Source organism: Episyrphus balteatus, chromosome 1 (assembly GCF_945859705.1).
Source record: "Episyrphus balteatus chromosome 1, idEpiBalt1.1, whole genome shotgun sequence".
Lineage (NCBI taxonomy): Eukaryota > Metazoa > Arthropoda > Insecta > Diptera > Syrphidae > Episyrphus > Episyrphus balteatus.
The window spans coordinates 4,464,719-4,490,677 of record NC_079134.1 but is presented as its reverse complement, the minus strand read 5'-3'; the positions used below and the strand labels follow the sequence as shown (position 1 = coordinate 4,490,677).

The 25,959-nt window shown below is 29.1% G+C and overlaps 1 protein-coding gene across 3 annotated transcripts; it reads right to left on the bottom strand.

Moving 5' to 3' along the window:
* Positions 1-600: 600 nt before the first annotated feature.
* Positions 601-25,959, bottom strand: LOC129905343 (major antigen). 3 transcript variants are annotated; one of them, XM_055980812.1, is made up of 19 exons: positions 24,543-25,959; positions 19,437-19,718; positions 19,336-19,374; positions 19,191-19,250; positions 18,847-19,023; positions 18,492-18,644; positions 18,240-18,434; positions 17,943-18,177; positions 14,073-14,161; positions 13,875-13,991; positions 13,705-13,809; positions 13,289-13,375; positions 5,375-5,657; positions 1,722-1,921; positions 1,394-1,662; positions 1,210-1,335; positions 1,041-1,148; positions 897-977; positions 601-839 (listed from the first exon to the last, which is right to left on the bottom strand). In XM_055980812.1, exons 1-19 carry the CDS (start codon positions 24,774-24,776, stop codon positions 827-829), a joined length of 2,853 nt encoding a protein of 950 aa, XP_055836787.1. In that variant the 5' UTR covers positions 24,777-25,959; the 3' UTR covers positions 601-826. The 3 variants fall into 3 exon arrangements, with proteins under 3 accessions (XP_055836787.1, XP_055836786.1, XP_055836788.1); XM_055980811.1 differs by having other exon boundaries at positions 902-977; positions 24,543-25,958; XM_055980813.1 differs by lacking the exon at positions 18,847-19,023 and having other exon boundaries at positions 902-977; positions 24,543-25,951.

Below are 25,959 nucleotides of genomic sequence, written 5' to 3'. Positions count from 1 at the left end.
TTTGAAAAAGGCCTAATTCCAAAGGTGGTATTAAAAACTTCGACAGAATTTTTAATCGTGTAGATAACCTCAAAAAGTGTTCACAGACAACCTGAAACGAACATCTTTTTTGGGTGAAACGGACTTCGGATTCGCTTTAAACTACCCGAAAATCATAGCATTCCGATATATTTGTTTAAATGAACAAATCTAAAATATAAGATATAATTTTAAATAGAGAATAAAAACTTATTGTGATAAGTGCTTTTACCCAAAAAAAAAATTATTATTATTGTTATTATTACTATTATTATTATTTGGATATAATTAACGATCAGCCTTATTGTAATTTACCACTATCAATTGATAGTTAATAAATACTGAAATTTGGGATTTTTAAACCTAATTTTTCGGAAAATTGGTCAACTTTTTAATGGAATTTTTTCAATTAGATTTCATTTAATAACGATTAGGACCATTATCTGCTTTCGAAATTTAATTTTTATCAACTATCGATTGATAGTTGCAAATCGCAATAAGGCTGATCGTTAATTATATTCAAATAATTACGATTCGTTATATTTTAATCATTTTTATTTAAGAATGTGAAATATGTAAAACTTCATGTCCCACCAAAAACGGTAAGGGATTATTAGAAATATTTTATTCAAATAATAATAAAAAAATTAATAATAATATAAGTATCAATTATTCTAATCTAACTTCTATACTCTTATCGCGATTTTGTCAAAATTGTCTTTTCATTGATTAGATACATTCATAGCTTCATCTTCTAAAATAGATCTTTGATGTGATAATTTCCGCGATGTATGTCGAACATTTTCAATCACTTTTGAAACCTTTTAGAAAAATAATCTCATTAGTCCTATAAAAACAATTGCTCCTTTCGAAAATACCTTACCGGATCCACTTGTGTAGAATTGGCTACTGAAGTCTTATATCCTCTCAATGATCCACTGGCAATACTTGACTGATTGCTGAAATGAGAAATTTTGTTTCTTTGGCATTTTGGAAATATGTATGTAGTTAAATGAAGTTACCCTGATAAGTAAAATCTTGAATTTTCTAAAGTTTGTTTCAAAATGAGATTGTCATTTTCTGTTTCATTTAGTCGATCTAAAAGCATTTGTTTGTCTTCCAGCATTTCTCTATTTTTGAAAAATAAAATTAAATTAAGTAGGTAAATTAAATTATTATTGACATTTTTACTTGATGTGTTTTTCAAAAAGCTGTGTTTTTTTCTGCATTTCGGTATCAATTTGTATTTGACTCTTTTTCCAAGCATCACACGCAGATATGATTTTATCCTTCTCTTCGTTGATTTCTACAAGTTTTCTGAAAATATATAATATGATTGATTATTTCACATTCACAGATATCAAATGATACTCACTGATATTCATGAACAACTTTATTAAAATCCTCAACAAGATGATTGTACTTTTCGACTGCTTCATATAAATTTTCTTGCAATCGTTTTGTTTCATCTCGATGAATATTTTCAAGTCGATTTTTCTCCAGATTGCATTCTGATAGTTTTTCCCTAGCACCATAGAGCTCGCTGGTTGTACGTTGAAGTTGTTCTTTAAGACTTTGCTGAGTTCCTATTTGTGAAGCTTGGCATTCTTTAAGTGCAGTAAGTTCGGAATGTAGTAAATCTCTCTTCAAAAAGGAATAAATTTATGCACAAACTATACAACATTTGAAAAAAAAATGACTACCTCTTTTTTATGAACTTCTTCATTTGAATGTAATTCTTCGATTTCATGCTGCAAACAAGAAATTTGTTTTGAAGCTTTTTGAAGTGCTTTACTCTGTTCGATGTTCTTTTCTTGGGCAGCATTGAGTTTTGACAAAAGTTCTTGTTGATTTGGTTTTCTATCAGGAGTTGGGTCACGTCTTTGTTGAAGTTTTGTTTTGGCTGGAAAACAAAAATTGATAAATTACAATCTTTAAAAAAGAAATTATAGGTACGACTAAGTCTAGTCTAGGTTAGTACTTTAATTTGAGCAAGTAGTTAGGAATTCAACCGAGTGGTAACTTGTAATTTAAAGGAGAAGCACAAGCTTATTTTTCTTGTCTGTGGGTTCAGCTCCGTTTTTTTGACAAAAGAAACTGATTTCTGGGAAATATTGAAAACGTTCCACCAAGGAGGAAAAGGTTTTTGCTACTATATTTGACATGACAATAAATTGTGTACCTACCTATTTATATTGACCTATGTATTCTTCGTCAATAGATTCTGAGGCCCAATTCCGCAAGAGTGATTTTTTTTATGTAAGTTTTTTTCTGCGTTGTTCTTTAGGCAATTTAAACGTTTTTTAGTGTACACAAAGGAATTCACTCTCGCGGAATTGTGCCCTTGGTTTCAAATTCCATATGTTACCCAGTTTAAAATTTTTAGCAGTGCGGCAAAAATTTTAACTAAAAATTAAAAACAAACTGTTAAAGCTACAAAAATATTGTATAGCTTATTTGAAAGATAATAACCTAAAGTTGAATACTAATTAAGGATTTTTTTAAAATTTCTTCATTTAATACGTTTAATAGGGTTAAAACAAAATTGAAAAAAGTGGCTATTTTCTAAACGCGACGTTGTAGAAAGTTGAATTTTTTCTAATTCGATAGATAAATTTGTTGTTAGCATTGAAAAAATTATAAAACAATTCAAAACCAAGTTATAAATGGTTTTTAAAATCTAAGACATGAGGTAGACCTTCGACAAAGTAGTGATTATAGGTAGGGAAAATTATTTTAACAATTTGAAAAACGTCATTCGAAAGGTGATAAAAAAGAAAGTTGAGGTCTGATACGGATTTTTTTTAAGTCTCTGCGTTTCGAAATATGAATTATGAATAGAAAGGGCTATATTTGTGCAAAATATTTTGAGATAACGGTAAAATAAAGATCTATTTTTCAACACGTTCTTTCTTTTGATCTAGATCAGATAAAAATTTAACTTAACTTTATTGAGCATGCTGATAATATTACCTTTCATTTGATATATCACACATAACGGTGCATTTACTACAAGCTACACAATGTTAAATAAATAAACTTCAGAAATACCTGAAAACACCTATGGAGATCTGTTGCCTATGACCAGCCACCAATGTGGGAAGTACCGTATTCTCAGTTTGAAATTTCGACATGGTTGGCTTTAAAAATTCTAACTTTTTTTTTAGGCATCGTAGAAATATGATTGAAGAGTCATATGAAAAGTGAAATAATAAGCTTTGTTATAATATAAAATTAAATATAGGTTGCCAAAAAAAATTGATTTAATGGCGTGAGAAGATAAAAAGGATTAATATTTTTTTTTTTTTATAAAAACTGATTGGGTTCAAAAAATTCTAGCTCTTTTTGTAGACGTCGCACAGTGTGTCGAGCCCATACAAAAGTTTATCATAAATACTTGCAGCTAAGGTTTTGGAGTTTTAATATCTTTTTTTGTGTTTTTATGGCAGGAATAGAAAAAAAAATTACAAATTAACAAATTAAACAACCTATTACTTTTTTTTTTAGTATAATTTATGAAATTAACATTTATTGAAGAAGCCACTTGTGAGCAAAATTAATTTTTTTTATATAAACAAAAATATACTTTTCGTAAGGTTTTTGGTGTGCCGAAGTCAGAAAAATTCTATCATATCACGTTTTTGAAATATTCCCGTTAGAAAATCTGAAATGTCGTTTTTTAACAGTTTTTGAGGTTATGTTCTTGAACGTGGTGATTTATTTTAAATAAATTTGTGACAGTTTCTAAAAGAACTAAATGTTTTCTTTTAAAGCCCGTTTAAATCTTTTTTTCTACCTTGAGAAATCTTAAGTTGGAGTCAACTTGTTTTGTTTATCTTCTCTATACAAAAAAATCGTATGTTTATTTGCTTTTCTTAGCAAATCTCGAATAGTTTTTTGTCAGTAGCTTTCAAATTTTGAAATAACGTTTTATTTGCATTTTCGTAAATTCTTATATCGGCGAGGTTGGTAAATACGCTATAATACACAGTAGAGCGTGGCCGGGTCAAGTAATTATATTAAAAATTTAGTATGCAGAAAAATATAATTTTTTTCTGTTGAAAACAATATTTAAAATATTTTTAATTACATAAACAGCTTTTTGTTACTTGTGTATGGCTAAAAATTATTAAAAACATCGATTTTTTCATTTTTGTGATCCCCTTGAAGATGTTTCTCAAAAAATGAATTTATTTGAGTACTTGACTCGTAGCACATAAATGTGAATATCTCTGGTAATCGCAAACAGAAGCAGACCAAACTTTGCCAATATTAAGTATAGGCCTAAGGCAAAATAATATAAAAAAATTATCGATATGACTTTATAAGTTTTTTTTTAAATTAAGTTTAAAAATTAAATTTTTTTTTTTTGGCCATTTATCAAAGAAATTTTAATAACTCATATATAATTTTATAAATTTAATTTTTTTTTGTTATATGTTTTACAACAACACTCAAATAAACAAAATAACATTAAAAAAAATTTTCAAACAATTACCAAACGTGAAATATACACTCTCAAAGATTCTAATAAATTCCTCAAAATATTTTCGATTTCCGAGGTACTCATGTTTCGGAGCTTATTTTGAATACATAACCTGGGTTATTTTGTAAGATAAATATGTTTTCATATGAGTTGACACTTCTAAATTATATTTTAATAGCAAAAATATTAATTTTTAACAAAAAAAAAAGTGATTTATCATAAGGGGACGACACACTGTGCGTCGCACAGACATAGGCAATACAAATATTTTAAGCTAAAATAATAGGATTTCAGATGATGTAAGATCATTTATAGGTTGTTATATGTATACAAAATTGGATTTTTGGGTGATTTATATGATTTTTTTCAGTTTTTTTTTCACTTTTTTTCAGAAGAAATGACTGTTTTTAATAAATTATCTTTATACATTTTCTGGGCATTGTACAAATTTAAAAATGGTTTTTTTTAGAAGAAATATTAGAAATAATTTTTAAATACATTTTTTAACAAAAGCACAAAATCTGTTTTCTTATAACCCCTAAACGAGATAAAATACTGAAAAGAATTTGTCGTTTAATTAAATTAAACTAAAAAAAAAAAGGTTCCAAATTATTATTCTATTGCAACGTTTAAATCCCAAATATTATGCTACGAAGTTTCGATTAACGATTTTTATTGAAAAAGACAGTTATTTTCCTTTTTAATTGCACTAAATTACAACAATTAATTTAAAAATGGCAAGAAAACCTGTAGCACAAAATATTTTTAAAATAATGTTTCTATTGTTAATTGTTATTAGAACTAAAAAGTAGGTAGTACACAAAACTTGATTGACATAAGACTTAAAAATAAACCCGCAACCGTACTTACCCCGGTTTCTTCGAATATCCGTCAACTCTCGCTGTAGTTCCTCATTCTCTGATTTAAGATTTTCTACAGCTTTACATTTCCATCGTAGCTCAGACTCAAGCTTTTGAAGTTTTTCATCTGAACTAGTCCGATTTAGTGATTGTCCTCGACTTTGCTGTCGATTTTCCAATCGTACACTATCATGGCAGCGTTCACAAGGTTTTTGTTGAAGTTCATCAAATTTGTTTTGCAGAAAGCAAATTTTTCGCTCAAGACAACACACAAGGTTTTTCAGTTCTTCATTCTGGAAAACAAAAATATTGTTTTTATCAATTTTTCCATCTACATCATCCGAAATACTTCTGTTTGAAGTTCTCGTTGAATTGTTGCTTTTTCCTCATTTAAATTATCAATAGCTCCTTGTAAAAGATCATTCTGAGCCTCAAGAATTTTCAATGAATTCTCAAATCTCACAGCACATTCATCATTTAAAAACTCATTCTGAACCATATTGACCTGACAGGATAACGTATTCAAGTCAGAACTTAAATCATCAATAATTCTCAAATACTCGCTGTGATTTTCAGTTGTTGGCGTGTCTGAACTTTTGTCACGATACTGCTCTGCCTACAAAAAACACAAACACATTTGCCTACACTTGTCATATTATATTTATATCATCTCTATTTACCATTTCAAAAAGAGCAACACTCTAAAAAGCTCCCCAAAAACGACCAAACATTGAACTGGATGATAACTTGCTTTTTATTGCATGCTGCTGCCGTTTACCTCTCAAAACACAAAGAACAAACAAAATATCTTCTTCCCTATACTTTAAGTAGTTTCAAATATTTGATTTAAAAACTCATCAAACTTTAATCATTTCAAAAACTCTTCGTTTCCTAATTTTATTAAAAACTTATTTTTTCGCTGAGATTTTTCTGTGCGCGAAATTACAAAAAAGTTTGCGGTTTAAAGTTTCAACGTGACAACAAACGATTTGATTCTATCCAAAAGTTCTTTTCTTTTTTGTTTTGATAGTCCTTAGTCACGATATATACAAAGAAGTAGCCCAAGACTATTTTCTCATACTATTGCAGACTTATTTACGTTTGCTTGTCTGAGGAGTTTATTAATTTCTTTTCCAAAGTAATTATATCTTCTTAAGAAGCAATTAATAACTCAATAATTATCCTGGGGTGTGGTTATTATTATCAATGAAACCATTAGTTTTGTATCTTAGTTAATAATCTCGAATGCTTCTATATTATTAGTCAGAGGCAGGATGTTGAACTTCTGAAAGAGGTGTTAGGTTGCATGTTTTTTTCGAATTATTTTTAGCACTGTTTTTATAAATGTATATTATAACAGACACTTTTTATTTTTTTATGTTTTTTTGTTATTTCATAAAACAAAAACAATGGACATTTATTAATTCATACATAAAGATTCACAAAAATTCTGATGAAAACAAAATATTTTCCCGCGTTCAATGAACAAGTACAAAAATTTCTCCCCGAAATTCCCAACCGACCGCAAGGAAATAACTCAGGTATCTGCTGAGAATTCTTAAAGAAACTCAAACTTTGATTTCGGTACGAAGTAACTGGATAGAGTAGGAGTTGATAAATAATAGAAATGTCAATATGTTGGTATTATTCTCTCCTTTCAGGACTATTTATGGAGTCTATTGACTGATAGATAGTAGTTAAGGTGATACCGTAAAATCAGATTTACACCTGAAATCTAAAGTTTAAGAATACTGTGTGTTAAAGAAAATTACATTTCATTTTAAACTTCTTTAACATTTATGTTAATTATATGTTTTGGTTTAATTATTTTTAAAATTATACATTTGTTAAACAAAATTATTGTTAATTAATTTGAAGCACATGTTCATTTATTTGTTAATTTAGTTATTTGTTTATTTATTTTTTTTGTTAACTTATTTCTTTGTTAATTTATTTATCTGTTAAATTATTTCCTTATTTATGCACTTATTTATTTAATTAATTGTTAATTTATTTATTAATTTATCTCTTGTATTTAATTATTAATTTATTTATTATTATTTATTTACTTTCTATATTCATTTATTTATTTAGTTATTTATTTAATTTATTCATTTATTATTTATTTTCATTATTACTTTTTTATTTATTTAATACATATTTATTTATTTATACTTAATTTTTTGTTTTATTAATTTATGAAAATCTGTGATATTTAGATTATCCTTATACCTTTAACATTATTGTAAACAACATTTTTTGTCAGCGCTCCCGCTTCTCTACTTTCTCATGGAACTTTTGTAATTTATTTGTTAAATGAAGGTTTTTCTAGTAGCATTTCCTTCGAAATAGTATTAAATCTGTGATATTAATTTGAATACATATTGTTAATTTCGGAAAAGAGAATGGGGGCGAAGGTCAACAAAACAGTGAAAAATGTAATTGTGGATTTATAATTTATTATATGACACACATTTGAAGTTAATCACATCAAAAATACAAAGGGTATTTTTGTATAGTATATAAAGAAAGCAAAAATACTTCCGAATAAAATTACTGTTCAAAATCTCTACATTATAGTCTTGCTCGAAAAAAAAAACACTTTTCATTCAAAATAATTTAATGACCTGCATAGACACTTCACTGCTGTACTAATTTAAAAATATTACTAAGTAGATTTTAATCGGGTACTCAAAAAAAAAAACACCCTTTTACCCAAAGGTTCAATTAATTTTTGGTTTCAATAATAAAGTGCACGTTTAAACGTTGTTAAAGGATCTACAAAAATCATTGGCTTTTTGGTACTCATTACAAAATTAACTCCCTCCTCGGAAAAAAACACCCTTTCACCCAACATTATTTTATGAAGTATCTTTATTATTGCTTTCTTTCCCAAATGTAACTTTATTATCAAATTTTTAAATTTTTTTTCCAGACTTTTTTTTCACACATAATAAACACCTTATAGACATTTTGGATTCTTGCTTCCAATCTTAAAAATAACATAATGGCGGAGTTTCAATAGGGTACCACTATAATTGCTTAGTTTTTGCAATCTACCCACATTTTCTGTACACCTAGAAAAAAAAAACCCTTTTATTAAAAAATATGTATAAACTTATTTTATTGTAATTCGCATGGCAAATACAACGTTTTTAAGGGGGGAAATCCCTCTGGAAGACAGCTTTTTCAATCATTTTTTTTGGAAAACCGAAAGCATTTATTGAAATTTGGAAAAGTATATGATAATATTGATATGATATGAAGTATTGATACAATTTTTTTTGAAGTAAAACTAAAACAAAATGGCGGCGCTACAGCTCTTTAAAGTTGGCGTCTACAGTTTGCGCCGTGCAATGCCCAGGTCAAGAAAATTATTTATAATCATAAAGGAAATTTTTTTCCAATAAAATATATTTATACGCATTGCATGAACCTAAATTTAGCAAAAATAAATTGCACGACTGGGGTCGCACGTACTTGCTCTTATGCTTAAAGTAACAATAATGTTAAAGCTTTTTATTCAAGAAATTTAAAATTTCATAAGTAGTATAAAAAAATTAAATCTGTTTTTATAATTAATTAAACTCCGTTTTAAATTATCTTAAAAAAAAAAAATTATGCCATTTTATTTCTTGTATAAAAACGTATTTTTAGAAAAAAATTTTCGAAAATTGTAGGAGCCGTTTTTAAAAAAAATAATTTTTTATATATAAAAATTTTTTAACATTTTTTAAAAAAAAAGTTGGTATGCCATTTTGAAGAAATAATTAATTTACACATAAAAACTAAATTTCAAAATTTTTCATTGATCCGTTTTCAAAAAATTGATTTTTCAAAAAAAAATTTTGAAATATTTTTTAAAAAACCAAAAATTCGTTTTTTGAAAATTTTCTAAAATTTTATTATTATCTTTACTTACACACTTTTGTATAAAAATTTTCATTTAAATCGGGTTAATGTTGTACGAGATATTCAGAAACGAAAAAAACCGTTCTATGACAGGTACCGTTAATAACGGTACAAAAAATGTTTTTTTTTTTTATTTCAAAACTTGGCTCTTATGTGTAGTACTACACACAAAAATTTTAATCAAAATCGTTAGAGCCGTTTTTGAAAAAAATTAACTTTTCTATTTCCGTTATATGACAGGTACCGTTAGTTTTGGTCATAAAAAAAAATTTTAATTTCCCCTCTAGGGAATTACCAAAAACTGCTAGCTACCAAGTTTGAAGAAAATCACTTCACTAGTTTAGGCTGCAGCTCCAGATAGAGACAGACACACAGACAGACAGACAGAATTGCCGGACCCACTTTTTTGGCATTCTCCATCATCGTAATGTCATGTAAAATTGTTATCTCGAGTTCGATCTTTTTTACGAATCCTAAACTTGCCCTGTAGTACCTATATCGCAAGTAAAAAGTGTAAAATAAAAATTAAAGACCAAAAAAACGAAAAAACACAATGTTTTTTTATAAACAAATTGTTAAAAAAAAATATTTATTGTAAAAATTATATTGAACTTTTAGGTTCATGGCCAAAAAGTAAACGAGTAATTTGCAATTTATTTCAAGTCGATAGCTTCATTAGTTTCTGAGTTACGTTGCACGGCGCGGAAAAAGACGCGTTTCGAGAAAAATGCCTTTAAAGTTTATCTAGAGGCTTTTGATGCTTCATTCAAGGCTAAGACCACTGAAAATAGTTTCTCCGGTTGATAAATTAATTTATTAGGCAAAAAAAAAATAATGCAAAAATAAAAAATTCCAGAGGGATTTCCCCCCTTAAGAAAGTTCGTAGGGGTACCCAACAAACATTATCCCTTCTATAAAGCTTTACAGCAGCTACATTATCACCTGTAAAGCTTTATAGAAGCAAATTTGTTAGTCGGGTATACCATTGATTTTATCAAAATTATTGCGGATTTTCCTTATTTTCAGAAAAAAAAAACAAACATCCTTTCACCTTAAATACTTTTATAAACTGCGTAGATTCTTGGTTCCTGTGGTAAATCAAACGGTTTTATCAACTTGTCATAGATTTTTTGGTAGATACAATTTCTTAATTTCATCTTTTCTTCAAACAAAAAGGACTCTTTTACTCCATATAATTTCCATTATTTATATTTGTTCTTCTTATAATAAACGAAACCTTTTCACCAAGTTTAAAAATAAACAAAATTTATCTCAGCTATTATGGAACCTTTCTCACAAAAATAACTCAACCCCTCAAAAAACACCCTTTGACAAAAAATACTTTTTAGGACTTTTGGTATGAACTTCTTGTGTCTGTCTTATCTAAAACACTAATTGTGAATTTCGTAAGCTCATCCTTGAAAAGATCGTTAGATTGGTAAAAATCTTCAAATTAGCATTATCCATTTTATTAACCTTTTACTCGTAAACTTTTACTCGAAAACTGAAACCATGGGTTATCAATATGAAACATACTTATGGCCAGTCCTAAAATGACGTTTGTTTCATAATATTTATAAAAAAGTATGAGTCCATTAACTTAAAATTTTAATTGTTACAACATGAACATCAATAAATCAAAAGTAAATTTATAAAAAAAAAATATTACTCATACACCCTGTTGACTGCTTTTAAAAATTGTTATGTAAAGTTAAGAAGTTCAACTTCACTACCAATTGTCTGTAACATCGGTCTTCAGTACATATTTAATGTAAAAATAAATGGAACTTCATGTGAGTTAGCAATCAAATGTTCGAATTCTCTCACTCAAAACTGAAGGGAGAGAAAAAAAAAAAGAAAACAAAAAAATTGAAAAATAAAACAAAAAGAAAAATTCCTTTATCCGCAAGGAAAATTTGTACCACAGCACAGACACAACATAAAGACAGACATGTTTTATCATTTTATCTATTCAGCTGTTTTGTGTAACACATTTATTGACGCTCGATAGAAGGGGTATCAATCAACACATAGCTGTGAGAATCCTAGCACCAAATTAGAGTTATATAGACAGTCAGTGTTGAAAGAAAAGATCAAAAGCTTCAAATTTTTCTATACGATAAATCTTGGCAGGAAAATGGACCAATTATGATGTTTTTCCAAAATGAACACGGTACTGAGGTATTGTGGAAATAATTATGATCCAAAACCAACCACAAAGTTAGAAAAAGTTCGTTTTAAGGAGATTTTTCATATAACATAAATTTCTAATTGAATCGGATTTTCTAAAAGAAAATAAATTATTTTTGTAAATTTTTTTTCATTTAAAAAACTTGTTTTGTAAAAAATATTTGAGAGTTTGTATTAAGAACTATCCATTTTTTATTTCGCCTGAAAAAAAATTATAAAATTAACTTGTCTCCCTTTCAACATAAACGATTAAATTATGAACCTCATTTTTGTAATGGACACTGTACTAAACACAAACAAGGATTCAAACAATACTTGCAGTATGGATAATAATAGGCAATACCCCTCCTGCAAGTTTATTATTTTATTTATTATTTTATTACTGGCACAATTTTATTTCAGGATATCACACACACAGTGTTCCAATTTGTGAGGTGTTTTTCGATGTCTTGGTTTATTTTTCTTTTACACAAAACAGATAGTATTTACTTTTTCTTTAATAAATAGCTGGAAATACATACTTCAGACAAATAAACATACACAATCGGGATATCGTGTGAAAGTAAGTGTAAAAATCACTATTAATCAACAACGAGTAAGGTGTGCACGTGAAACGGTTGACATGCAATAACTTAAGTAGTTTTGTATTAGTTTTTAATGTTTTCTTTTTCAACTTTTTTTTGGTTTTGTCAGGAGTTTTATTGGACAAGAACACAGATACAAAATTACTAAAAAAGTAGGTCATTTTGCATTTTTAAATAAATATAAATTTGTTACTTTTGGTTTATTTTAACAGGTGTTGTCTTATTTTATGAATTTTTTGCATTATGATGTATTAAAAAATTTCAATGTTCAATAAAACCGAGAGTTGATTTTTCCGTGAACCAAAATATACTTTTCTAATAGCTTTTAGTATTCTAAATTCAAGTCCGAAGTCGAAAAAAATCTATGACGTCACATTTTTGAGATATAAGAAGTTCAAAATAAATTTTTATTTACGAAACATGACGTCATAGATTTTTTACTACGGATTTGAATTAAGAATACTTAAATCTATTAGAAAAGTAGGTATGTTTTGGTTTACCGAAAAAATAATTTCTCAGTTTTATTGAACATTGAAATTTTTCAATGTATCATGTTTTCTAATAGGCATTTATTAAAAAAACATAGTTGGCAACCATATATCCCAAAATTCTCAATTTTTTATGAAACAAAAATGGAAGAGGTGTCAAAATGGTGCTAATTTACAAAAATATCCAAGAAATAGCGTAATAAGAGGTCTAAAAGTGTGTTTTACTAATTTGGCACTTTTTGGACTTTGCTTTCAATTTTAAATTTTATATTTAAGATCTAAAACCTTTTTGACTTGAATTAAGCCAAATTTCTAACTTATATATTTGAAATAGAAAATTCTATTTAAAGGCTTATTTTGGCCGCCATTTTGAATACAAAAAAAAGTTGGCAGCTTTTTTGAATTTTCCATACAAATATCTTTCGGTGTACTAAATTGCATGTCATTTCGTCAAGAAATGGCCGTGTAAATGAATTTTGACACCAAAAAGCACCAAATGCACCACTGTGCCCCTGGTCGGTAAAATAAAACATATTTTTGTGTTACTAAAACCAATTCAAACTTTTCTAAAGGATTTTTATGTCCTGAGTTTGAACCCGGAAGTCTGAAAAATTCTATCAAATCACGTTTTTGAGATAGGTATTCCCGTAAAAAATTCTGTTTTCAACTGTTTTTGAGGTTATGTCTTAGCGTAAGGCTATTTGCCTAGTGGAGAACTTTTTTTGCAAACAAAAATTTTCTGAAAATTACCTTTTCAAACAAATTTCTTGAAAATTCTTGATTTTGAAAAAGTTTCCCCCGACTTTTATACTGATCATGATCATGTATAGTTTTAATCTGCAATCAAATAAAATATAAAATCAATCAAAATTGTAACAAAAATATTATATTTTATTTAATTTTTCATTAATTTCATAATAAATTAAAAAAAAAATATTTAGATAGGTATAATATTTCTAATTTTTTACAAAAAAAATGGTTTCAAAGCGTCAAATTTCTATAGAAAGTAAACTACATTGAATTTCAAAAAAATGTAAAGTTTCTATTAAATACAAAAATTAAATATTAACTAAACTTTCTTAAAGGCACTTGAAGAACGGTACTAATTCTCATTTAGTATTAAAACGTAAATAAGTGTGTAGGTATATAGATGATCTCTATCATACCGAATTTTTAAGTTCACAGAGTTGATCTTGCAGATGGTCACTATTAGCTTGTAGTTCTCGATTTGATTTAACGGTGCTGTCGATTTTTGCACGTAAATCTCCAATCTATTGAAAATTTAAAAAAAAAAAAATTATAAAATCAATAATCAATTATGATTTTCTGTACTTACAAGTTTATCTCGTTCTGTCAGTGTATCAAGTAATTCACCAAAAGCATCTACAATAGGATTCGTTAACATATTTGAATTTTGTTCGAAAATTTCCTCATAATGAATAGGTTTACATATCTATTGATAAAAAGATAAAAAAAAAATTAGCGTCAGTTAAATTTTTTTTATTTCAATTATTTTAAAATTTTATTTAATTACCGCAATTGAAATTGTATCCGCAACTTCTCGCAGTGCTTTTGACGTTTTATCTAAAAGTATTGATTTTGCTTTCACTTGGCTGATTAGACCTAGAAAAATAAATTCAATATTTTCAATTTTTGAATTTTAAATTTAAATTTTAAATTTAAATTTTAAATTCTTTGAAAATGTGTAAAAATATTTATCAATGTTTTCTTATATCTAAAGCAAAAATTTTGTAAATTATTTAGTAATTCGTATAGAACTATAGTTGGAATTTCTATACGAGTTTTATAATTATAAAATGAAACAAATTACTTCTTATCCTCGTATAATTGTACAAGGATAAGAAGTAATTTGCTTCATTTTATAACAAAAATTTTGAACATATACATTTGCTCAAAAAAAGTTTCTGACAAATTATTTTTTGTATCAAACAAGTTTGATCTTTACTTTAAATGCAAATATTATCCTTATTTATTAATTTTATATTAATTAAGATTTGCATTTATAAGAATAAATAAAATAATCCTATTTGGGGCTTAACAAAAAACATTAAACATAAACTTATTATGTTTTGAAATTAAACGATTTAATTCATCCACAAATTTTTGCAATCCGCTATACAAAGCCAAAGTTTTAGATATTAAAAATTAAGAGCGAACTAAAATACTTTGCCAAAATTTTTCCAATTGATGTGAATCTAAATTTAATTGTAAGAAGTAAAACCAGAACCAGGAATAGAGAGAGGACCTCCTGCTGCTATGCCTTGGTGCTGTTTTTAAAACAGGCTGACTCGTGAGACGTCGTTCTGACTAAAATGAATTCAAACTGAAATTTCATTTAGATTTTGGCTTTAGATTTATGTTTAAAAAAATGTTGTTGAATCTAATAAAAAGATCTGAACAAAAATTTATAAGAATCACCATTTAAAAGCATGAATTATTAAAAATTAAGGTCTGGAAAAAATTGAGTTGTTGAGAATGTCTGGCGAAGTAAGGCTAATGTGAACACCGGGGTTGGGGTCAAAATTCTGCCGGGATCAAAATTCTTTTGTCAAAATTCTGCTTTACAAAATTCTGCTTTCAAAATTCTGCTTTTCAAAATTCTGTTTTTCAAAATTCTGCTTTTCATAATTCTGCTTTTCAAAATTCTGCAAAAAATAAAAAAGGGTTTGGAAAATGTTAAAAAGCGCGCGCTTTTTAACATTTTCCAAACCCTTTTTTTATTTTTTTCAGAATTCTTTAAAATCATCTTTTTGAAAAATTATCGGCTTATTTGATTACTTACCTACATAATTTGTCATTTTTTAAATGCGAATTAATTTTTGTTTTATAAATGAATAAATTTGAAAATATTAAGAAAAGGTTTTTAATATTAAACATTTCCGAAAATAACTAAAAATTTATTAATTTATCAAATAAAGATGAATATTCAAAAATTTGAATAAGAAAAGGAATATACAACATCGGTTCCTATTAGTATACATATTTTATTTGAAAGAAAGTCAGTATATGCATTTCAAAAAATATTTGCGACACTTAAATAAAAACATTTAGGAGAGTACCAATGTTGAATTACATTGTTGAGGTGTATTTTTCTTTAGCCAACGCATATGCTATAAAAAAAAAAACAGAATTAGCAGAATTTGTTTATTCAAATATAATGCTGGCAGAATTTTGAAAAGCAGAATTTAAAAAAGCAGAATTTTGAAAAACAATAGAAAAAAAGCATAATTTTGAAAAACAGATTTTTCGCTGAAAAAGCATAATTTTGAAAAGCAGAACTTTGAAGCCAGAATTTTGACCCGATCCCGAACACCGTCCAATGATGCTTGATTTCGGTGCTCTAAGCATGCGATGCTTTATCACAAGGCTGTTGTCTAATAAAAATTTTAAAATCTAGCCCAGTCGGGATGTACATACAAGTAATAAAGCTGGAATGGAAAAAATTGAATTGTACATTTTTTTCATAGAACAGTAGACGAGATCACTTTTCGGAAGGAACGAGGCTGAGCCAAAGCCGCCATCTTGGATTCAAGGAAATACAAATCTTGGTGAATAACTCGGCCATTTTCGATTGTTGACAAAAATAATTGAGGTAAAACTTGTAGAAAACTTTATTTTATACAACTTTTGTCTGAATAAATATTTCTCTATGACCAATATTTTTCGAGTTAATTTGAAAATACTATTCTCTTACTGTGCTTAAACGTTATAATCTCTTTGAGTATAGATTTTAAGATCAACGCAATATAAGAGTGTTTTTGAGTGTTTTAATGTGAATCGTTTATTTCAGAAACAGCATAAGTCCATTTTTCCCAAATTTTTTTTTTGGAGATTTCTCATTTATGTATAGTTATTCATCTTTTGGAAAAAAAATTAAGTATGTCAGATCCCCCTAAATACGAAAACTGAAAGAAAAGGGTTCAAAATATATATTTTTGACTGCTAAATACATGACTTTTTACCAATTTTAAGTTATTTTGGCAGCAATCTTTACACGCACACCCTTTTGTTATACATCTATAAAAAGGTAAGAAATTACTCTATCTATATCTATCTATGTACATATATCTATTAAAATTGAACTCAGGGTTCAAAAGTTATAGCAAGATTTCTCGCTGTGGTAGCGTTTTTAATTGTTGAATATATGACATTTTACCAGTTTTTAATTATTTTGGCAGACATCATGAGACGCAAGCTTAAAAAATTATACATCAATGAAAAGGTTAAGATTTACTCTATTTACTGCTATTTTATTCATTAAAATCAGAAGCAGGGTTCAAAAGCTATAGCTAGATGAAAAAAAAGTTTTACCAACAAAAATTCGTTTTGAGCAGAAACGACATATAAGTCCAGCGACTTTAAAGGCTTAGAAACCCGCTAAGACTTGAAAAAAGGTTTATATTTTTAAGCTTTTTGAATGCGTTTTTAGCTAAATTATAACTCGGTATACTCTATATTTGAATTGCTGTGGAGTTTTAACATAAAAAACAGTTTTTTGTTGCTCCTGAAAAGTTAGTGCTCATGGACTTATGTTGTTTCTGAAATAAACGATTCATGTGTTTTTGAGGGTGAAAATTTCAGCTGCGATGTTAGCTTTTGCAAATTCCTGAAATTTTATAAACAAAAGGCACTAGCGCAATGCGCAACTGATTTTTAACTTACTAAATTACTAAATGGCTTTAGCATTTAACTAAATCGTTTAAAATTTGGTGCCATTATCTTTAAATCGGTTTGTAATATGTTTAAGAAAATAAGGAAATATTATAAGTTATAACTGATGTTTTACAAAAGAATAGTACAGTTTTAAAATTTTTCATATCGGTTCACTATTGCCAGAGATTACCTATAAGGAAATTCCTTATAAGGAAACATAAACAGAGAGAAAGTTATATACAAAATTTAAATTTACTATTTAATAACCAAAATTTTTTCGGCCTTTGGTGAACTTAATTTGTAAACAAAACAACAGCTTTTATTATTTGTTACTTAAGGTATTTAAAAGAAGAAATATTTTTATAATTCGTAGCAATTCAAAGAAATGTTCATTCAAATGTGTTTATTCAAATTCTATGATACAAAAAGAAACTTAATTCTTTACATGTGACAATCCTAACAACAAGTTAGATATGTGTGGCAACCCTAAACATTTTACTGTAATACTTATACTCATGCAAGAGTAGGTAGAAAGACGTAGGGAAGGATCTTCTACTATAACCTATAAGTGATTTGAAAATAAAGTTGGACTTTTCTAAATTTTGTCAAGATACGTGAAAAGCGACTTGTAAACACAGCAACATGTTTACTAATTTGGATTTGGAACTTTTTTATATTCATCATTTCAAGTGTATCTTTGCTTTGAATGTGTGTTCGAAACTATACGCACCTTCATTTTCAATCTGTAAGCTCTGTTCTTGTTTTTGTAAACGCCGATTGTCATCAACCAAACAACAAACACGATTGCGTACTGCATTTACAATTTTTGCATCTGAGTCAACGTCCGAACTGATCCCCGAGTCTTCATCGGCAATAGTTCTGCTACAGGATTCTGGATTTTCCAAGTTTAATAATTCACGTCGATAAAATCTCAATTTAATTTGTTGATCATGATTAGTTTTTACCTTTTTGAATAAAATTTTTTAAACATTTTTTTCAAAAAAATGTACAATAAATCAAATTTTACCAATTCATCCACCATTTTATTTATTCGTGGCTGAAGATCTTTAAGTTCACGTTTTTGATTGCCTAAACTCTGGTCATAACTTTCTTGAATTTCAAAAAGCTGTGTTAATTCATCTTTGAGTTTTTTTATAAGAATTTCCTCATCATCTTCATCTTGAAATGGCAAACTGAATTCAGAAAAGTTTAATGAATTTATCTAAAAAATTAACAAAAATTATGAATCACAGTTTTGGACATAATTCCATAATTTTACCGAATCTCTATTTTTGTAAGAATCAGCTCTTGGAGTATGTGGAAAATCTAACTCGGACGTTTCGGAAATTTTGGCTTCTGACATCATCAATAATGGGAAGCAATCGATTGGAGAAAGACGTTCTGAGACTCTTCGTCCCCAAGTGGCAGCTGACTGTGTGTAAAATAAAAAAAGAAATATTTTAGCAGAAATCAATAAATTTTTGACTTTCACAGTTATCTACACAAAAATTGAATATTAGTAAAAAAAAAAGCACAGTGAAAAGGCAGTTCAAATGGGTTTAAAGTTAGAAGAGTTTCGTAAAAGCAGAATGTAGCCCATATACACCAGAATATTTAAGTTTCAACACACAAACCTTTGGGAATGTTTTTAGATCGTTACGTAATTCCCGTATGACGTCATCTTTCAATTGTATCTTCTTTTGGGCATTTAAAATGTCATCTTCCAGAGATATAATTTGCCGTTTTAAATCACGCATTTCATCGTGTCTTTCGGCTATCTCAAAAGCTAAAGCTTTTAAGTGGGTCATAAGCTTTAAGGGTCAAAAATAATAGAGGTTCGAGCAAATATACATAAATTTGTACATATATTTATTCAAAAAACAATAAATTTAAAGTTATTATAAAATAAAATCAAGCAAATTCAAAAAAAAAAAAAAAAAAAAACAATAATTTAAAATTATTTGCTTCTTCAACTGACCTTTGACTTTTGGACAGCACATGCTTTTGCTTCAATAGAACTGGATTGCTTGTTGACATCCTGAAATATAATTCAAAGAGGGAATGTTTTTTCGTAAAATGGCGCCCAACGTTAATTTTTTGGTGGGAACTTGATCATTACTTACAGATTCTCTTTTAATCATTGGTTGACAACATAATGGTTCCTGCAAAATTTAAATTTAACTATTAAATTTACAAACAATTAATAATATTTTAGTTCACAAACCCCAAAAATATCATGTTCGGAAATTGTTTCAAATTTAAGTCCATCAGTGCTCCAATCATCATTATGTCTTGCATTACGAATTAAATGGATAAGATTTTGTATGTCATTTCGATATTTGCACATTTCTATGGCCTGATCATGACGGCAATTGCTACTCGATTTCCTTTGCAGCAATGCTAAGCGTTTTGTTGTTTCACAATCGATTTCTTGTATATTTGTTATGAGTGTTGTATTGATTTGACGAAGCATGGTGATCCATTCTTTGTATGTTATTTCTTTTAACTAAAAATACAAAATTTTTAAATTTATAAAAGCAAAAATAAAACTTAAAAATAATTTTTTTACATTATGTTTTTAGTTACAAAACGATTATTATTTCTTATCGCACTCAGGAATTCTTATTTTGCAGTTCTAAATTTTGATTTTTAATAGTTTTTTTTTATATCGTGAACCAATCCTGACTGTTGTAAAACTCCAAAGAAATCCTAAAAATCTGCATTTTAGTCACATACTCGAGTTTTTACCTATTAAATTTGGGTTTCTATATAATAATTTCTCAAATATTTACTGTAAACATTGCCAAAAAATTTTCAGACACACGTTTAAAAAAGAGGACCTAAAAAAATTAAGCGGGTTTTTGCATGTTTTTTTTGCTAAGATGACTTCCGTCTTAAATTAAGGTGACAAATCATCTTAGTTTTTTTGAATACTCAAATTTAATTTGAATGAAATCCACTTAATTTAAGCGGGAGATCATCTTATTTTTATTTGGAAACATTTAAATAAAAAAAAAGAACTGTTGATGGGGCACTAGGCGAGTACCTTAACATCGTACTATCTCACTATCTCTCAGTTAGTAATAAATATGATAAATTGCAACTAAAGCCTGGTACGCAGATCGCGCTAAATTTTAGCTCCCATACAAATTATCGAAAAATTTTAGCCAAGCTAAAATGGATCCCATACAAATTATCGATAACTTGTATGGGATTTTTATCTCGGCAAAAATTTAGCTCAATCTGCGTACCAGGCTTAATGCTAAAGTGTGACTATAATTTTAAAATTTTAATTTGTTGGTGTTTTTTTTTTAAGAAGAACATTCACCTTTAATATGAGTGGAGTCCAGTGGCGTAGATAGGGGGGGGATCAGGGGGATATATCCCCCCCCATTGGGATCGAAATTTGTGCAGTATAAACAGTCATGAATAAATAAGTTGAAGAAGCGCACTTTGAAAAAAACGCTATGGATTTCGAGTTCTTAAAGGTTATAAATATGGTTTACCAACTTTCGTTGCCATTAAGTCGGTGTTTCAAAGAGTGAATTTAGACTTGGTCCAAGCAATGGAGCTCGCTAAAGATTTAAGGGATCAACTAAAAATTAAACGGGCAGAAGACGACTCATTTTCGAAAGTTTTTTGATTATGGGAAAAATTAGCTGAAATCCTTGACATAGGCGTTAAACATAAGAGAATAGTGAAGCGACAAAAGAATCGTTCGAATCCTTCGGTTCAAAGTACAGTAAAGAATATTTTCGTGTTACTGTTTTCAATCTTTTTCTATGTAATGGGCCTTGGAGAAAAATGTACAAACCATGAAAACACTAGAAGGGTTTCCGGTTCTTTCTAAAGATTCTTCGTCTGAAATAGACAAAGCAGCTACAAAATTTAATGAAACTGTTGAGTTTTACCAAAAACTAGACCACATAAAATAGAACAAAAACAATAAGATTTCCTTATAGTTTTCATCCAAGAAGGAAATATTATTTAAATAATCGGGATTTCCTAATTATTTTACCGACTTCCAAAAAGGAGGAGTTATTCAATTCGTCTGTACTTTTTTTTTTGTGTTTGTCACCTCATAACTTTGGACCGAGTGAATCAATTTTGATAATTCTTTTTGTAGGTATTGAAAAGCTGGTGCCTGTTCAGTACTATCAGAAAAACCATAAAACCCAGTTTTGATCCATGGAAGTCGGTTTTGTTTTTTTAATAAAAAAAATACGATCATGTACGGGATCACCTATTCCAACTTACTATAGAAATATTGGTCACAATTTTTGTTCTAGTGCCAAGTTTGAAAAAATATGAAAATTTTACAAAAAATTTTGAAAGATTTTGTGCATGAAAATAATAAAAAATCTCTATGGAAAAACCTTATTTATTGTTGATATTAATAAGGTTTCTTCATAAAACAGTTCAATAAGGAAATCTGTTGGTATTTAGGTGGTCCTGGTCATACTTTTCTCTGTGTGAAGAATTAAAAACTTAGAAAAGATATTTGATCAGAAGGAAAAATACTTCCTCTATGAACTCATTGAAAGCTCTCGAAAGCTGCACCGAAAAAAGTTGTCCTGGTATTTATATTTTATTGAAGATATTAGCTACACTGCTGGTTTCTACGTCAACTACCGAAAGAACTTTCTCCAATTTAAAGAGAATAAAAACAATACAAAGAAGCATTATTAAAACTTAAAAAAAAATTTGCGAACTAGATCTATCCCCCCCCTTAGCAAAAAGCTATCTACGCCACTGGTGGAGTCCACTTATTTTAAGCTGAATCGTTTTGTTTAAAGGTGGTGAAATTAAGGTGGGCATAATCTTATTTTAAGATGCCCTTTTTTCGGTGCACCGTGCAGTAGGTATTTTAATTTTTTGTGCGTGCATTAAAAAGGATTTTCTGAACCAAATTTTCTGCGAAGATTTAAGAAATTTCCTTCAACAAAAAATTCTCGTACAAAAAAATTTTCACAGCCGATATCTCTCCCCAACTAACATTAACAGCTTCGGTAAAGGTATTGCCGGAGCTACATTCTAACTTCTGTTAAACTTTAGTAAGGTTACTAAGCATGGCGAAAGGAGGACCTTTTATAAATTGGAGCCTTTATAAGAGTGTCCTTATAAGGTCTATAAGAAGCTTAAACGAAGCTTAACCGATGCTCTACCTTAGCTGTCAGATGATAAATAGCTTCAGAAGAGCTTGTATAGCTCTTTAATACAAGTCTTATCAAAGTTATAGAAAGAACAAAAAGAAACAAAATTCTTGGAGCTTCCGAAGGGATTCTATATCATTTTAATACAAGTGGATACACATGGAAGGTAAAGAAACAAAAATTTAATTTAAGTCAACGTATTTTTTTTCCACGAATTACTCATACTTTGAATATTTCTACGAACACAAATACAAAAATTGGTAAGTCTGCTTCTTAGAGGATATAATATATGGAGTACTTGTGCTGTTAGTTCCGTGAAGCTGTTATAGAGGGCTCTAGTTTCTTTAAGTTTTTCGATGAGTGCATGCCTCCATTTTATTTACATTTGATGGCTGTCATCAACAAGCGTGTTTATTTACAGCTGCGGAACCGGACTCGCACTGAAAAACGAAGGCAGCGACCCCTATCCATGCATGTGGCGTTACAATGTATTAGGTACAATTTCTGCGCCTTGCGTCTTCGTGTAGAAACAGACTTATTTTTTTTAATCTTTGTTATGAAGAGAATTCAAGGTCTTGCAAGTATTTCAGAAGACCAAACTTTACCTATTTTCTATGAGTCCATGACCGAAAATCAAGCTTTCTTCTTTTTTGAAACTGTTATACAAGTTCGAATTAATAAGCAATTTGTTTCTGAATCAAGCTTTATACAAGCTCAATACAGGCTATTTACCAGCGATATTTCAATTTACAAAAGCTGTTGTGTTATTAGTTTTGGGCGTACATTAAAAATGCTGCCTACATCGATATTAGATATTACTATTGAGACTAGGTATACAAAATGCGTTGATTTGGGAAATCCTTTGATATTAACAGCAAAATACCTAATAGCGTTTTCGTTTGGTCGTCCGGGACTGTCCGGAATTCTTCCGAACGATTCTGAAACTGATCGTTTGGCACTCAATGACAGTTCTAATTCTGAAAAGAAGAGAAAATCGATTCTGAATTTTGAGGCAGAATCAAAACCAGAATCACGCACACATGTTCACACTTAAGACGTCAAAGTAATGAAATGTCATTCTTTGTTGTTCATTTCTCTATTTTAAGATTTTTAACTATGCACAAACTTTAAACTATATTTAAATAAAGTGAAGAAAACAAAAAAAAAAAAAGATAACTTAATAATAATAAAAAAAATAAACAAAACAAAACTTTCATCAGACGTTCGCATTTGACGCTTCACAAATACAAAGAAACCCAAACTTCAGAATCAAAAAAAAGTATCCAACTCTGATCGTTTGGCATTCCGGATCGGACAGTCCCGGACAGTTCTAAGAATTCCCAAACGAAAACGCTATAATACTACTCGTAATTATAATTCTGTGCGAGTGGGCACTTTTGCATTTGTTGGAACAAACTTGGATTTAACTGGACAAACTGCATACTGCTGAAACAAATTTTTATTTCAAGTCCCATCAAAGCGTAGTCAGCTATTACATGAAGCCTCAAGAGGCGCGCCTCTTTTCAAAACTAATGAGTGCAAAAGAGATAGAAGATCAAACAAAAAATTATCCGACCGGAGAGTCGTGGGCCAAAATTCTGAGACTCTTTTTTGACGTTTCTTTTTCCACTCTTTCTTTTTTCAACATTCCCTTTCATTCTTTTTGCTTCTTGGTGGAATACAACAACAACAATACTTAAATCAAAAGAGAAATGTCAAATTTGAGTCTTTGACTCAAGAGGCATCGTGTAATAGTACGCGCCCCACAGAATGATTATCAAAAGAAAATTCGAAAAAAGAGTCAAGCCTGTTGAGGCTTCATGTAATAACTGACGTATCGATGAAAAAATCTCATTTTTCTCGTTTTTAACAATTTACCTAGTTCTTTTCAATTAAAATTACAATCCAAATTTTTGGTCATTACTGTACAACACAATTTCACTCTTCCTCATAACATCCCTGTTCAACAATGTTATCAACCAACTGTCAAAATATTATCAGAAAACACACAGCAAAAATCCAAATATGTCAACAAAAAAATTCTCTTTTTCCCACAACCATAGCCACCCTCTGTGATAAAAAAAACTTGCACTCAATTTGAAATACATAATAAAAAAAAAAAAAAACAAAAAATCATTCATAAAAATGAAAAGAAAAAAAAAACAAAAAATACTCACCAATGCATCGCCATTTGCTTGTTCATTAATTTCAGCCAAACGCTTCTCATACAATTCATTGAGTTTCTCCTCAATCTCAAAAGCAGGAGCAGCTATTCCCTCTCCGGAGGAAGATTGTTGTTGCTGCTCCACTTGCTGTGACACGGATGCAGTAGTACACTGTTCTGTAGTCACTACTGCCGATGATGGCGTTGACCTATTTACGCAAATTTTCTGGCACTGATTCTCACTCATTGTGAATTATACACCTGTTCTCTGTTCCAATATGAACACTCTTTTGGTAAACAAACCAAAATTATGTTGGAAACAATGTTTTTAATGATGGTTGGGTTAGGTTACTTGAAAAAAGAGGCAAAACAAATGAAAGTAAAAGTGGCGCAAACGAAACAGAACAGGGTTAAGATTGAGAACTGGCAGAATTATTAAAAAAATCAACTTTGTTTTGAAGCGAAAACGACGTGCTACTACGTCAACGCAAACGCACAAATCTACTGACACACACGAGAACGAAATAGCTTGTCCGCCAAAGGAACTAACTTAACCCAACGAACGCAGCTGGTTGGGGCTAGCTAGCTTGCTAGCAGCTAGTTCACAGATGATACCACAGAAAACAACGTCTATAAAACTTGAATCGTACAGAGAGGTGCGAACATCTGGAGTTGTACATTCCAGATAGACTTTATCCCATAAAAATACTTAAAGGGTATTTTGCAATCAAAAAGGGATCAAAATCGGTCTAACTTTAGGTTAGAATAGTTCGTTAGATTCTTGAGAAAATATTAGAAAATCTTTAAAGCCACTATTCTGAGTGACCTGCTTTTTGGACAACATTCGATTGCAACTGGTTGAAAAGTAAAGTTGTTCATTGATGTCACACAGCTCACAGTTGTAGAGCTTTTTTTTTCTCGTAATGCCTTGGTTTTTTTATTTGTCGTCGTCGTTCTCGTTGTTGTTTATTTCTCTCAAACCACTACTACACGACTACGAACGACCGAAACAACCAACGTATCTACTTTTTTTTAAGTTGTTGCTTGCTTTGTTGATAGATAAAAGTTCTTAAACCTCACGCAGAATTTATGCCAAATGCGTGGAGTCGTCGAGTTAGCTTTGGATTTTGGCTTTTGCTATGGGTGATTTAATGCATTCCAAACTATAAATTTTTAGTTAGACATAGAAAATAATGCCTTGAACTTGAGTTTTGTGTGAATTTGAAGCTTTTTTTCGGGATGGGTTAGCTTTTACTTTTGGTTTTGGCGATGCGAAACTAAGCAAAACTAAAAAAATAAACATTTGTTAATGGGATGTAAATATTACGTATACGCCACCGTGGACTCGCTCGCCATCCCACCGCTAACGTCTCAGTTGTTGACATACGACAACGATTTTAATATCTTGTGGTTATTAGGGCAGTAAATCA

Excerpts from the sequence above, each read along its gene's own strand:
- LOC129905343 (XM_055980811.1), bottom strand. The coding sequence starts at position 24,776 with ATGAGTGAGAATCAGTGCCAGAAAATTTGCGTAAATAGGTCAACGCCA. Across the intron at positions 19,375-19,436 it reads CCGAACATGATATTTTTGGG|GAACCATTATGTTGTCAACC; the intron begins GTTTGTGAACTA and ends TAAATTTTGCAG. Across the intron at positions 1,663-1,721 it reads AAGAAGTTCATAAAAAAGAG|AGAGATTTACTACATTCCGA; the intron begins GTAGTCATTTTT and ends TCCTTTTTGAAG.